The following is a 13892-nucleotide window of genomic DNA, read 5'->3' on the forward strand; positions in this document are numbered from 1 at the left end:
ACATTCAGGAATATTACTGTTTGTCAAACTGTAAAATAAGGGCACTTCCCCATTCTAATATACTATGTAGCATCACAGGGAAAAAAAGACAATTAGGTTAATTATAAGCTCACATAGTTAAGATTTTCAGCCAAGGATTAATTAATTACTATATGTATTATGATGTTTGATTTTTAAAACACAGGGCAAATGGACATTTGGTTATTTGAAGCCTAACCCTGGTCTTGGGATATGTTATCTAAATCTTGGCTATTCACGGTAGCTACACCAAAAAATTCTAACACTCTATTACAAGACTCATACTCAATTCACAATTTGGGAGTAGTAAACTTGAAATCTGCTTTTACTTCAAGGCTTAATTTTAGTCTGGATATAAAAAAAAAAGACACTTATTTTCTAAAACCTCTGTTTTATTATACAGAGCCAAGTCCACTTCAGTGGGGATATGGTTTGTCTTTCAATCCAGACCCATCGATGAATGTGTTGGTTTTTACCAAATATCCTGGTCGGCACACAGTAGATTAGGGAGACTACAGTGTTAATCCCTCTCAGCTAGAGCTACAAGGTGTGTATCAATCTCCGATTCTGTGAGAATCCTAGAAGGCAAAGGGGAAAGAATTAAATGCTTATGTACTGGACAAGAATATCCATTAATTAATCTAATGTATTTTCCTAAAGTCTATTTCTAAAAGAAGTATCAAAAATTTTAGTAAAGCTGTGTGACGAAACTGCATTTTATGACAAGATCTAAAGTGACCAAAAAAATTAGAAGGTAAACCAGTCAGAGGGTCTAAAGTCCCTAAAAAAGTGAGATGAAAAGTAAAATTGTCAGCAGCAATCTTTGGGAGGAGAAAGTAGTGTTTTCTTGCTTAAGGACTTTTGATAAGAGAATTAAGAATTTTTTTCAAATGGCTACTACTTCATTTAAGTTCAAGGTGCACAGAGAGTATTAGTAGGACCCTAACGGTGAAGTATCTTGTAATAAGGCCTAATTCTGCTGTTAATGAAATTAAAGAAGTTGGTAAAATCTCAAAATGGACGTTCAAATATCTTTAGGAAAAAAGCAGAAACTGAGGCAGTATGTTTTTTGAGATAAGCATTGGAAAATGAAACATTATCTCAAACTTGGTTCCAAAAAATAATTACTGATATTTTCAATTTAGGTACCTCAGGTTAGTATCTTGAACCATGAAAAAAGATTACTTATTACTGCTTTCCTCTGGCTATGACTTTGAGTTCAATATTTTAAAGATTTTAAAAAATATGCTCTATATAGAACTGCTCAAAAGTGAAAAGAAAAAAATAGCAATTTTTTTTTTTTCAAAAAAAGCCACCAAGTAGGTTTGGCAGATTTTTTTCAGATGTTGAAGAAAGAAAGGCAGTTACATATAATTCAAAGGATCTTCCTCCTGAAATTTTCTGATCTAGCATTAACTGGGTCACAACTGACCAAGAAGCAGTTCCTATTGTAGTTTCAGCTAACATTAGAAAAGGATGACCATTCATATCCACTTTTAAGTAAATGAATATGAGTGAAAATATAACTCACCTGAATTTAGGATTTTCAACTGTAACTACTCCAACTTCTAATTCTGAAGGTTTGAAATCAATGGATAGAACAGTAGACAGACATGTTATTGCTGTCTGCAAGAAAAATAGAATAAATATGAGAATATACATTCTTTTAATAGTTCACAATTTTTACACTTCATCTAATTTGATTCTCATAACAATCTTGAGATAAGTAAGGTAGGGTTTATTAACCCTATTTTACAGATGAAGAAATAAACTCATAGATCACTTGCCCAAGATAAGAGTTAGTGAAGGAGCAATGACCTCACCCCTACCCCTCATCCCTTTTTCTTTACTGTTATTTTGTCAACAATAGGTAGATCTGGTAGTTACACTGTTTAATAATTACTTAACAACAAGATAAACAAAATAAAACAACTAGCATTTGGACCCCAGCCCCAAGCTCTGAATCAGAAGCAGAAAGGGGTAGGAACAGGGCCTGGAAAACTCTTTCCCATACTTCACCAAATACATGAGGCCAATGCTCTACTGACTATTAAGCCTGGGCTCCTTTTACTATATCATATTTCCTTCCTAAATTCTTTGGTTTTTACCAGTGATTAATTACTTTATATAGATCTCAAAGGTCTTCCTATTCCAAGGTGAAACTCAAATCACAAATCACAATCTGTCTCTAATGAAAAAATCTTTTCCTCACAGAGCTAGGCTCTTACTAACAATTCAAAATAAGCTATTTAACACAACAAAGAATTTCCAATGGTGTAATAAGTTCTAATCAAGTTCACATACTTAAAGTTACACATAGAGGAGACCAACAGACACTCATCTCTACACAGCTGGTTTGTATTTCTGATGTGGGTTTAAAGCTATGTCTATCTTATAAGTAACTACGTATTACTCTACTGAAATGGGAGGGTAATCTATAATGGCCAAAGCACTGCTTTTAAGTATCAGAAGTGTTAGTTGCTAAGAACATAGTTGCACAGAGAAGAAAATTGCTAAATGTTTTTAAATCCTTGAAGAACAAAGAAATATCCAAATGGGGAATAAAAGTAAAAAATAATCACAGTTCACATTTATATAGTACTTTACAATTCACAAAAATCATTTTACTCCCAATAATTCCATGAGGTAGCTGATATATTATGCTCATTTTACCTATAAGGAAGGCTTAAGGAGGTTAAATGACTTGCGCCAAGTCACATCTATCAAATACTGATGCAGAAACTAAAATCCTGTTTTTCTGACTCTTGGTTTTTCCATTCTCTTCTCTCAGAAATAACAGTTTTAGATTCCTCTTATCAAAATCTCTTAAGTTGAGAAAGCACTAGTTTTTCTTCCCAAACACCACTACCAATATTTACATTTAATATTTCTTATGTAATTTATGAATATCATACATGTCACACTGGCTTTCATATAGGTCCTTATAAGACTTTAAAAAAAACAGGCATTGTAAGAATATAAGAATAACTTTCAATTTTAATCTGATAATAAATAACAAGCAAATTTCAAAAGGGTAGTGAAGAACTAACTCTCCTTCAAAGCCCCTAGACTGTTCTGGTATCTTTGGAAATCAACATCATGATAAAATGTAGCATTTCTTACATAAGCATAAATTGAATCAGCGATGTGGGAATTAGGGCAGCAAGTGGTTAATTGTGGGAACTGAGTGAACCACACTGACTCCATCTTGTGATTCAATTCTGGAGCTAGCTTAGTTCCCTTTCTATTCAATTATGGGTCTAGCACAACTTCTATCTCGTGAGAAAGCTATTCAATTGTGGGAATTGGGAGAAAACCTTATTGTATTGTTTGAACCTAGTCCTGCGTGGCTGAGAAGCCGGACCACTCCTACCTGCTGTTACAAGTTATAATGACCAGAAACTCAGATCCAAAGACTTGATGCAAATTTTGTCACAACTATACATCTTAAGGATCCCATGTCTTATCTAAAAACTGGCCCTGTACTGATCAGTTACTGTTTCCATGTTCCTTTGAGTAAATATGAACACTTGCAGGGGAAGAGAGGGTGATGGGACACCTCTTTTTCTGAATTCAGGGAACTGTACTTATTCACTCTCCCTCTCTCAACTTGGAAAAGTCCCTAATCTTTCCTCTAATTAGAAATCATATTATTTAACGTCGTATTATTTCCTTTTAATTAATTGATCTTATTTGATTAATTATTTTTAATGTATAAGTCTGTCTCCCTCAGTATTTGGGGTCCAGGCTTAAGCTGAGGATGTCTGGTTCCGCTTTGCTTGGCAATTTGCACTAATTGCATAATAAACTGATATGCTTGTAAGAACAAATCTTTATTTCCTCAGTCATTTCATCTTTCACTCGCCACAAGGATACATTTGGATATGTAAAAGCAACTCATGAAACTGTACTGTATGACAAATTTAAAAAACAGGTAAGAATGATAAACCTATAGGTGACCACAACTTTTCCTTAATGAAAACATTTCAGTGGCTTTCAGTTGCCTGCTAGGATTGAATAAAAATGTCTCCTGGAATTTAAAGACCTCTAAAATCTGGCTTCCAGACTTGTTTCATTACTTCCCTTCAAATACTATACATTTCAGGCATGCTGACTTACTAGCCACCCTCTACACTAGATGCTCTATCTCCCATCTCTGTGTCTTTGCACAGGAAAGTCTCACACCTGGAATAAACTCTCTCCTAACTTGCACCTCTCAGAAGCCTTGGATTCTAAGAAGGGAATGTTTTGCTGTTATACTTGCAATGCCTAGTATGGTTGCACATGGTATAGGTGAAACGAACATTATAAATGTCTGCTGAAATTTAATATGGAGGCATAATGGAAAAATAGAGAAGAGTTTGCTTAGCTCCAAAGGGCAGAACTGGGATGAATAAACAAAAGTTACAATGAGACATATTTTGGCTCAACATAGGAAAAATCTTCCTAGTGATCAGAGTTGTTCAAAAATAGAAATGACTGAATAAGAAAAAAGTAAGTTTTCTATCACTGAGGGTCTTCAATTGGAGACTAGATTGTCTAAAACTGTGTAAAAGGAGTATTTCAGGTATGGGGATGGGGAGTGGACTAGATAATTTCTGGGGTCTCTTTTAGCTTCAAGAATTTATGAAGGGGTAGCTAGGTGGTGTAGTGGATAGCACACTGGCCCTGGATTCAGGAGGACCTGAGTTCAAATCCGGCCTCAGACACATAACACTTACTAGCTGTATGACCCCGGGCAAGTCTCTTAACCCCTATTTCCCAACTCCCCCCCCCCAAAAAAAGTTTATGAAAAAAATCACTTTTGTTATTACAAAATTAGACAACCAAATCATTGTAGAGCAGCCCTTTCAAATTCCTCTAGCAAGCTGAGCAGTCATAAGATTAAGAATATTGAGCTAAAAGGAAATATTTAGTATTAATATAAACTGTTTACTTAATAGATGAGAAGTTAAGTGATATTTAGTGGAAATAAAGACAGAAACTAATAAATAATAAAACTATTAACAGATCATGGGTAGGCTAAGCTAATATAGTAAAAATTATACTTAATTTACTTATTCAGTGCCATACTAAACTACCAATGGATTACTTTGTAAAACCAGACAAAACAATAACATAATTAACTGGGAGTTCACCAATCAACAAACACTTCTTAAATCACTTGCTATGTACTAGGTACTGTGCTAAGTGCTGGGCACACAAAGAAAGAAAAAACATGATCCCTGATCTCAATGAGTTGACATTCCAATAAGGTAAACAAGATACAAACAACTATGTACATAAATGATACGTGCAACATAAACTGGAGTGGAAGGCACTTTGGGAGACTTGGAAGGGAGATCAGGAAAGGCCTCCTGTAGAAGGCAAGATATGAACTGAGTCTTCAAGGAAGGAAGAGAAACAACAAGTAGAACAGTGTTGCTGGATTATACAGTACATGAGGGTAAAGAAGAAAAAACAGTAGGAAGGGCCATGTTGTGAATATAAATACCAAGTCAAAAATGATTTTATATTTGATCTTGGAGATTGGGAGGGTGTGTGTGAGGAGAGGAAGGGGGAATTGGAGAATAACAAACCTGTGCTTTAGGAAAATCATTCTGGCAGCCGGCAGCCCACTCCGGGGTTGAGATATGAGACAGAGACCAACTAGAAGATACTTCAACAGTAAAGCCAAGAAATGATGACAGCTTGCACCAATATGCTGAGAGAGAAGGGGGATGTATGTATCTATCTATCTATCTATCTAGAAGGTAAAAACATGAATATTGGAAACAGATTGGATAAATGGAGTGCAAAATAGGAGTTGAAAATGACACCAAGGATGCAAGTCTTGGATGACTGGAAGGATGGTGGTGTCTTACACAGTAAAAGTAGTAAAGTTTGGAAAAGGGTATGGTTTGGGAATGTGGTAGTGCAGGTGAGTGATAGAATCTGAAAGATCAAAGGTCAAGGGAAAAAAATTTTTTTTTAAATGGGAAAGGAGGCCGAGCAGTACCACATCTCAAACTATACTACAAAGCAACAATCATCAAAATGATTGGTACTAGTTAAAAAAGACAGGTTGATCAGTGGAACAGCTAAAGCATAAAACACATAGAAATAAATTAACCTAGATATTTAGCACTGGATAAAACCAAGATACCATTTACTCCAGATTCCCTATTCAATAAAAACTACTGAGGAAACTGGACAGCCAAAAACAAACAAATAAACAAACAAAAAAAAAACCAAACAAAAAACTGGACAGCCATCTGGCAGAAATTAGGTTTCTTACATTACAGGTTACATCTTCTACCATAATATCAAAAGAAGCTCTAAATGAAAACATGATTTAGATACAAAGGTCATGTTATAAACAAATTAGAAGAGCAAGGAAGAAACTTCTAATCATCTCTCTGGATAGGTTGAGAGCTCATGACTTAAAAATGGATATAGAGGATCACAAAAAATGAAAAGAGCAATTTTAATCAAATAATATTAAAAAGTGACACACAAACAAAACCAATGCAGCTGAAACTGCAAGAGAAAGTTAACGGGGAAGAAATTTGCTGTGCAGATTTCTTAGCTTTATCACCAATATATCTGGGGAACTGATCAAAATTTATAAGAGTAAGAGTCATTTGCCAACAGATAAATGGTCAAAGGACATAAACAGGAAATTTCTAAGAAAGAATCCAAGCTGTCAACAGCCATATGATTTGAAATGCTTCGAATCACCAATAATTAGATAAATCTAAATTAAATCTAAGACTGACAAAGTTGACAAAAGTGGAAAATAACAAATGTTGGAGGGCAGAATGAGCTGTAGGAAAATAAGCACACTAATGCACTGCTCAAAGAGCTGTGAATTGGTCTAGTGATTCTGGAAAGTAATTTGGAATTATGCCACAAAAAAATCTTTGCATATTCCTTTGACTCAACTACACCACTACTAGGTCTATACTCCAAGTTAAATCAGGTTAACAAGTATTTTCTATATGAATACTATGTGCCAGGCACTGCACTGTTCTAACCTATGGGATACTAAGAAAGCAGGAAAAATGACCTCATCCACAGAACCCAGAGTCTAATGGGGAGACAACATGTAAATAACAACTACATACAAACAAGATGTATGCAGAATAAATTGGAAATAATCTTAGAGGGAAAGCATTAGCATTAAGGGGGACTGGGAAAGGCATCTTGTACAGAGTGAGATTTTAGCTGAACCTGAAGAAAGCCAGGAAAGCCAGGAGGAAGAACGTTCCAGGGATGAGGGGACAGGCAGTGAAAATGGAGTGCACAGTGTTTGAGGAACAGCAAGGAGGCTAGTACTGTCACACACTACAGAGTAAATGGAGGGGTATAAGAAGATAGGAGAGTGGTAGGAAGGGGTCAGGTTGTGAAGGGCTTTAAAAGCCAAAGAGAGGATTTTATATTTGATCACTGAGGTTTATTAAAATGGGGAGGGGTGTGTGTGTGTGTGTGTGTGTGTGCGCGCGCACACACACACACACACAGACAGGCAGACAGCCACATGGTCAGAATTTAGGAAGATCAATTTGACAACTGAGTGTAGGATAGTCTGAATTTCGGAGAGACCTAAAGCAGGGAAAACAACCAGCAGACCTGCTGCAACAGTCTGGATGAGAGAATTAAGGGTATATGAAAAATTATGAAGGTAGAAATGATAGGACCTGGCTGACTGGACTGATTGGCTATGGGAGTAAAAGAGAGTGTAGTTATGAATAACGCCTAGGTTTTGAGCCCAGGTGCCTGGGAGGATAGTAGTGCCATTGACCATTAACAAAAAAGTTAGGAAGAGAGGAAAGGAGTTCAGTTTTTTACATTTTGAGTCTGAGACACCTATGGGACATCCAGTTAGAGATGTACAAAAATAGGGAGCTGGTGATGAAAGAATGGAGGTCAGGAGGGAGGTAAGAGCTGGATAAATAGATCTGAGAAATATCGCAGAGAGATGATAATTGAAAGATAGTATAGAAGGATAAGAGAAGAAGGCCCAGGGCAGAGTGTCGGGGGGACACCCATGGTTATCAGGTGTGATCTTGATGAAGTGAAGAAGACTGAGAAGAAATGGTTACATAAATAGAAAAACCAGGAGAGAGGAGGTGTCAAAAAATACAAAAAGGAGAGTGTATCCAGAAGAGTGATCAACAGTGTCAAAGGCTGTAGAGAGATTAAGAAGAACAAAAGAGATCGAAGAAAGGAAAAGGAATGTTTTCATAGTAGCCAAAAAAGTGGAAACTAAGTGAGTTTCCACCAATTGGGGAATCACTAAATAAACTGTGGTACGTGTATGCAATGGAATATTATTGTGCTAAAGAAATGATAAATGGGATGGTTTCAAAGAAACTCTGAGGTCTCACATGAACTGATATAGAGTAACGTGAACAGAACCAGGAGAATATATAAAAATAACACTGTAGAGACAAATAACTTTGAAAGACTTAAGACTCTGAACTGAGATCCCAATTGGAGAAAAGCCATAATACACAGTAAGAAGTGAAAAGCCATTAACTTAAGCTCTGTGAAAGGTGGAAGCCCAGACATGGTCACCTGCTAAAAAAAAAAAAAAATCATAACTTAAGATACTGAATCATAACTCAGATATTGAGTCCTAACTTAGATACTGTGACCAGTACAAGACCAGTACCCAGCCTTGAGTGCTCTGGCATTTGCCCAACATTAGCTAAGCAGAAAAACCCCAAATACCCACCAATCCACAATGAAGCACCCTGTGGCTCCTTATCCCTTTGTCTGGGGTCTTTGTGGGGATCTGCTGAATCATCTGGCAGCCACCCCAGATTGCCCCTGTTTGTAAGTATTCATAGTGACTGATTAAACTTCTATGACCAATCTGGAGCCTCTTGGCCTCTCCCTTTGGTATCAAACTCACCCCACAGTACAAGGGAGATAAAGGGTTCCCCAGCAAGGGGAATTTTGGACCTGAGACTAAATAATGCAATGATCAATCCTGATTCCAGAAGAAGGATGAATAATCATGATACCTATATCTCTTGACAGAAAGGTGACAGACTCAGGGTATAGAATGAGGCTTTTTTTGGTTGTTGACATTTTGGACAATGTAGGAATTTGTTCTGCTTGAACATGCACATTTGTTATCATGGTCGTGCTTTCCCACCCAACTTCAACTGGGTAAGTGGTAGGAAGAGGAACGTGAGAGGGAAAGCAATTGTTAATTGAAAAAATTAAACTTTCCAAATAAACTTCCAATATACTACACTGTAACAGTAAGACCATCTTTTTTCCTTCCCCTTAGACCACCTATTATAAACCATTCAACATGACTAATACATACAACTAAAGACATTTCAACAAACCTACCTGCTCCTTCCATTACCCTGTAAAATGAAGATAACCCTTTCACTACCTACCTAATAGTACTATTGTGAGGAAAGTGCCCTGCAAAACCTAGAGCTCTCTAAAAATGTGAATTACAGTTTTTGATTAAAATCTTTTTAAAATTTTTAAAGAAAAAAAAATTGATGCTCTATAAACTCACCTCTACTGTCTGTTCAAATGTCCAGTCAAATTTTTTCTTCACTTTTTTTTCAAGAAAACTGGTTGACTCAGTTTGTTTGACTCCAGCTGCAGTGGCCTTAAATCCACAGTAGTAGCCCGCAGGATCGCATTTATATACTTGAGGGCCTTGTTCTTCATCAACACCAATCAATATCATACCTAAAGAGGGAAAGAGCCATATTTTGCATCTTTAATAGAGACATATCATGAAGCTAATCTAGGGATATATGCCATTAATAACCAATTTTAATCTCACTCTTTCTGGACAGGTGTATTTTACTTAAAAACTAAACAATCAATATAAAAGCACACAACCAACAACTCCAATATATACAAATGGGAAAAACTACAAAACAAATCAAGGTTAATTGAGTCATTTTTCACTTGAAAAGAAAAACAAAAAAGTATTTGCCACATTATTCCTTTAGAAAAAACAGTTGCACTGTTGCGTTTTCTTTTTATGTCAGTGGTTTTAAGATAAATCCTCTATCAATGAACCCCATCTTTTAATAATAGTTAAGCAAAAATAACTGCTATTGTTACAGCGGCCAATTATAGCAATATACTTCTAATAGTATACGTATGAAACATTCATTGCCCCAGTAGTCCTACATATTTTTTTACTGAAGATATGTTTTACTGTGATTATAGTCACTATAATTATTCAACATTAGGCTTCCTTTTAGGTTTCTTTTCAATTTACATCATTGCAATCATTGTGTATACAGTTTTCTGGATTCTATTGACTTGCCTCAACTTAGCTTATGGTTTCTTATGCTTCTATGAATTTTTCACCCCAGTATGTTCAACAATTTTCTAACTGATAGACATCAAACTCGGTTCCAGGTCTTTGCCACAACAGGAAGTAGTATGATGAAAACGTTGGTATATTATATATAAAACCTTTCCTTCTGTCTTTGAGGGTATACCCTAGTACAGGATTGCTGGGTCAAAAATATTTAGTGATTTTTTTTTTCCTTGCATAATTTCAATTTGCTTGGGTGAGTTGTTAGACACAGCTGGAGGAAGTAACAAGTGTGCTGACTGGGTCCACCACAAATTTAAATTATCTGCTCTTAATTGGGTTCTCACTGCTGCAAAGCAATCCTTTTTTTTCTTCCTAGACTATATTACACTCCCCACAGCGACTGTTCAAAACTTTCTCTTTCCTCAAGGATCCAACATCACCTTCTTTCCACCCTGCATCAACAGAACTGGCTCAATGCTTTAATGAGAAAATGGAAGATCTCTATCATTAGCACCCTCTTTTGCCCTATTCTATATTTCAAACCCTTCTGCATTATCCCCTGTTCCTTCTTCTTTGTTCCAGTCTGAGGAAGAGGGAGGCCTTTTCTTTGTCAACCTCAACCTTTCTCTGCGTTCTTGAACTTCTCCCATACAGCTTCTTCCTTGCCCCTTCCATTACTCCTCTTGCTCATCATCATTCTCTCTTTATCCATTGGCTCTTTCTATGACACCCATAAATAGACTTAGGTCTCCTCCATCTGTCAATCCTCACTTGATTCTTCTATCTCCTGAAGCTATCACCTCATATCTTGGGGATTGGGGCAAGAGAGTTCTCTTCCACTTTCTAATCTAAGGGTTAGAGTTTACTAGCATGAAGCTTAGTTGGGATGGAACCAATGGAAATAAAACATAAAGATGCTTAAGGGGGAATGATTGCTGGAAAAAGGTCCTAGAAGGGGTAGGAGGTGACAATGATGAAAATAACAATGACAACAATAATTTATATAACAGTTATTAATACTTATTGCTATTATTGTTGTTAAGAATATGTAATAATGACAACTATTATTGTTATAATTATTACAAGCTTTTATATATTGGTTTAAAACTTGTTTTACACAAGTTATCTCATTTGATACTCATAACAACCCAATATTTACCCCATTTTACAGATGAGGAAATTGAGGTTGAAAGAAGTGACTTGATCAGGCAGGGTAGCTGAGAGGGCATCAGCATTTATGTGGAGGGAGTAAGTCAGCAAAGGCTTCACAAAGAAGTTATTTTTTTTTTTAAGGCAACTGGGGTTAAGTGACTTGCCCAGGGTCACACAGTTAGTAAGTGTCAAGTGTTTGGTCTGAGGCCAAATTTGAACTCAGGTCCTCCTGACTTCAGGGCCAGTGCTCTATCCACTGCGCCACCTAGCTGCCCCAAAATCTTATAGTCTCTAGAGAGAACAGATTATAAATAAAACTTGATTGTAAATGTTGTCCCAAACATCAGAAATCTAAAAGATTTTTACCTTACATATATTTCAATAAACTATGCCATTTAACAGCATTCTTTTTAAATGTCTTTGAAAAATAAAAATAAATTCTTCGGCGTTAAGAGAAAACAGTTCAAAATTCCTTAACATACTTACAACAGCCAAGAGGTCTCATTTCAGCATTCTGTGTGTACACCTGAGAAATATCTGCAATCCTTTTACACAACATATCCACAGGAATCTCATAGCCATATTTGTATTTCCAATTTGCAGCCTCATAGCGAGCTCTTTGCACCTGAGACCTGCTGTCAGCTGACAGTAAGACAAAAAAGACTATAGTGGGAAAGAAGAATAATATTCAAAGCCAAATGACACTCAAACTTTAAAAAACAAGATATGGGAGACTCTCGATGTTCATTATCTAACTTCAGGCATGATTATGTGATGTCCCCACACCAAGAGCACATCCAGGCCTTCCTTCCAAAGTCAATATCTGCCCTGTGCCCTGGGCCCACAGGCTCATATATCCCTGGTTGTCCCCAGGCCCCAAAGGATGATCAGGAAGGGGTCCAGGAGCACAGAGGCAGGAGGCTGCTGTCATTTAACAGCCAAGACTCACAGTGTAGTACCCATGTGGGAACATAGCAGTCTGAACAAGAATCTCAAAGGGTTTGGCCCTGGGCCCGTGGAGAGAAGAAATCACACTGGAGCTAGAGGTTAATCTAGAATTGTAGCCAGAGCTAGACCAATGCCAGAGGCAGAGGCAGACCTTTTCCATTTGGCCAATTCTACTTTTTATGCAGTTGTTCTACTTCTTCTAAGATGTTGACTCTTTTTTTCATTATTCTCTTGTATTATTCTTGTTTCTTTCCCCAATTTTTCTTCGACCTCTCTTATATGATTTTAAGCTCCTTTTTGAGCTCTTCCATGAGCTCTTCTGGGCTTGAGGCTACTCCCATTTTTTGGGGGGATTTTGCCCACAGGCGTTTTGACATTGAGTTTGTGTCTTGATCTTCCCTATCACCATAATAACTTTCTATGGTCAGATTCTTTTTTTGTTTTTTGCCCATCTTTTTTTTTTTTGCCTTTTTCCTTTCTTTTAAATTTGAGCTCTGTTCCCAGGGTGGAAGGGGCACTATCTCAGGCTTCTCGTGCCAAGGGCTGCGGGCCTTGGCTGTTTACCTGGTGCTGCCCTGAGGCTCTGAGGGGACTCTTGTATTTGGGACTGTGTTGAGGGGGTGGGATGGATGGGATAGCTGGTACTGCTGAAGGCCTCAGTGGATCTGACAACTTACCTGCTGCTGAGCTGGGGTCCTACTGTTGCTGTCTGGAATGTGCAGAGGCTGGGGGGGTGTTTCTGCATTTCCCTGGGGCTACACTGAAGCACGTGGAGTCTGGTCACTGGCAGCTGCCTGTTTGCCTAGAGCTATGCTAAAGCAGTACCTGGCTGTTCTCGGAGTCTGCCCATTCCCCTGGCTGCGCTGAGGCGTGTGCGTGTGCATGTGTGTGTGTGCGTGTATGTGTGCTGGTGTTGGCATTTGTGTGTGCATGTGTGTGTCCTGGTGTTGGCATTTGCCTCCTCCACCACACTGGGGCTCAGGATCCCCTGCTGGTTTGTTAAGGTGGGACTTGAAGGGATGCTAACCGTTCTGGACTGTATTTCCCTTTTACCCAAGTGAGACAGACCTTTCTTACCAATCTTCCAAGTTTCTTAGACTAAAAGATTGTTTCACCCCATCTTTTTGCTGGTTTTGTCGTTCCAGGATTTGTTTTGAGTTGTTACTTTATGGTTCTTTGGAGGTGAGTATGGGAGAGTTACAGTGATTTACTGCTTACTCCGCCATCTTGATTGCCAGAAGTCAGAACAATATACTTTTAAGTATAGTGCAAGTAGTATTTATTTAGGATATAGATCTCCCTTTGTTTCCAGAAAATAAATTCTTTTTAAGTTAGTTATTACAATAGGATCCCTGTTTGTTGTAACAAGTTTCATTTTTATATGGATTCAGACTTACCCAATCTGCCCCCCCATCCTCTCTACCACCACACACACACACACACACACACACACACACACACACACACACACACACACACA

General features: G+C 37.5%; 1 protein-coding gene across 2 annotated transcripts in view; it reads right to left on the bottom strand.

Annotated features, from left to right (window-relative positions):
- Positions 1–389: 389 nt before the first annotated feature.
- PSMA6 (proteasome subunit alpha 6) overlaps positions 390–13892 on the bottom strand; it is a 27051-nt gene continuing 13548 nt past the window's right edge. For both annotated transcript variants that reach the window (XM_027847435.1, XM_027847436.1), the window contains exons 4-7: positions 11951–12106; positions 9545–9723; positions 1550–1644; positions 390–596 (exon numbers count right to left, since the gene is read on the bottom strand). In XM_027847435.1, the coding sequence (XP_027703236.1) occupies positions 539–596; positions 1550–1644; positions 9545–9723; positions 11951–12106 (488 nt within the window). In that variant the 3' untranslated portion in view covers positions 390–538. The remainder of the gene's footprint in view (positions 597–1549; positions 1645–9544; positions 9724–11950; positions 12107–13892) is intronic.

The sequence above is a fragment of the Vombatus ursinus genome, unplaced genomic scaffold (genome assembly GCF_900497805.2).
Source record: "Vombatus ursinus unplaced genomic scaffold, bare-nosed wombat genome assembly UNPS02015406.1, whole genome shotgun sequence".
Lineage (NCBI taxonomy): Eukaryota > Metazoa > Chordata > Mammalia > Diprotodontia > Vombatidae > Vombatus > Vombatus ursinus.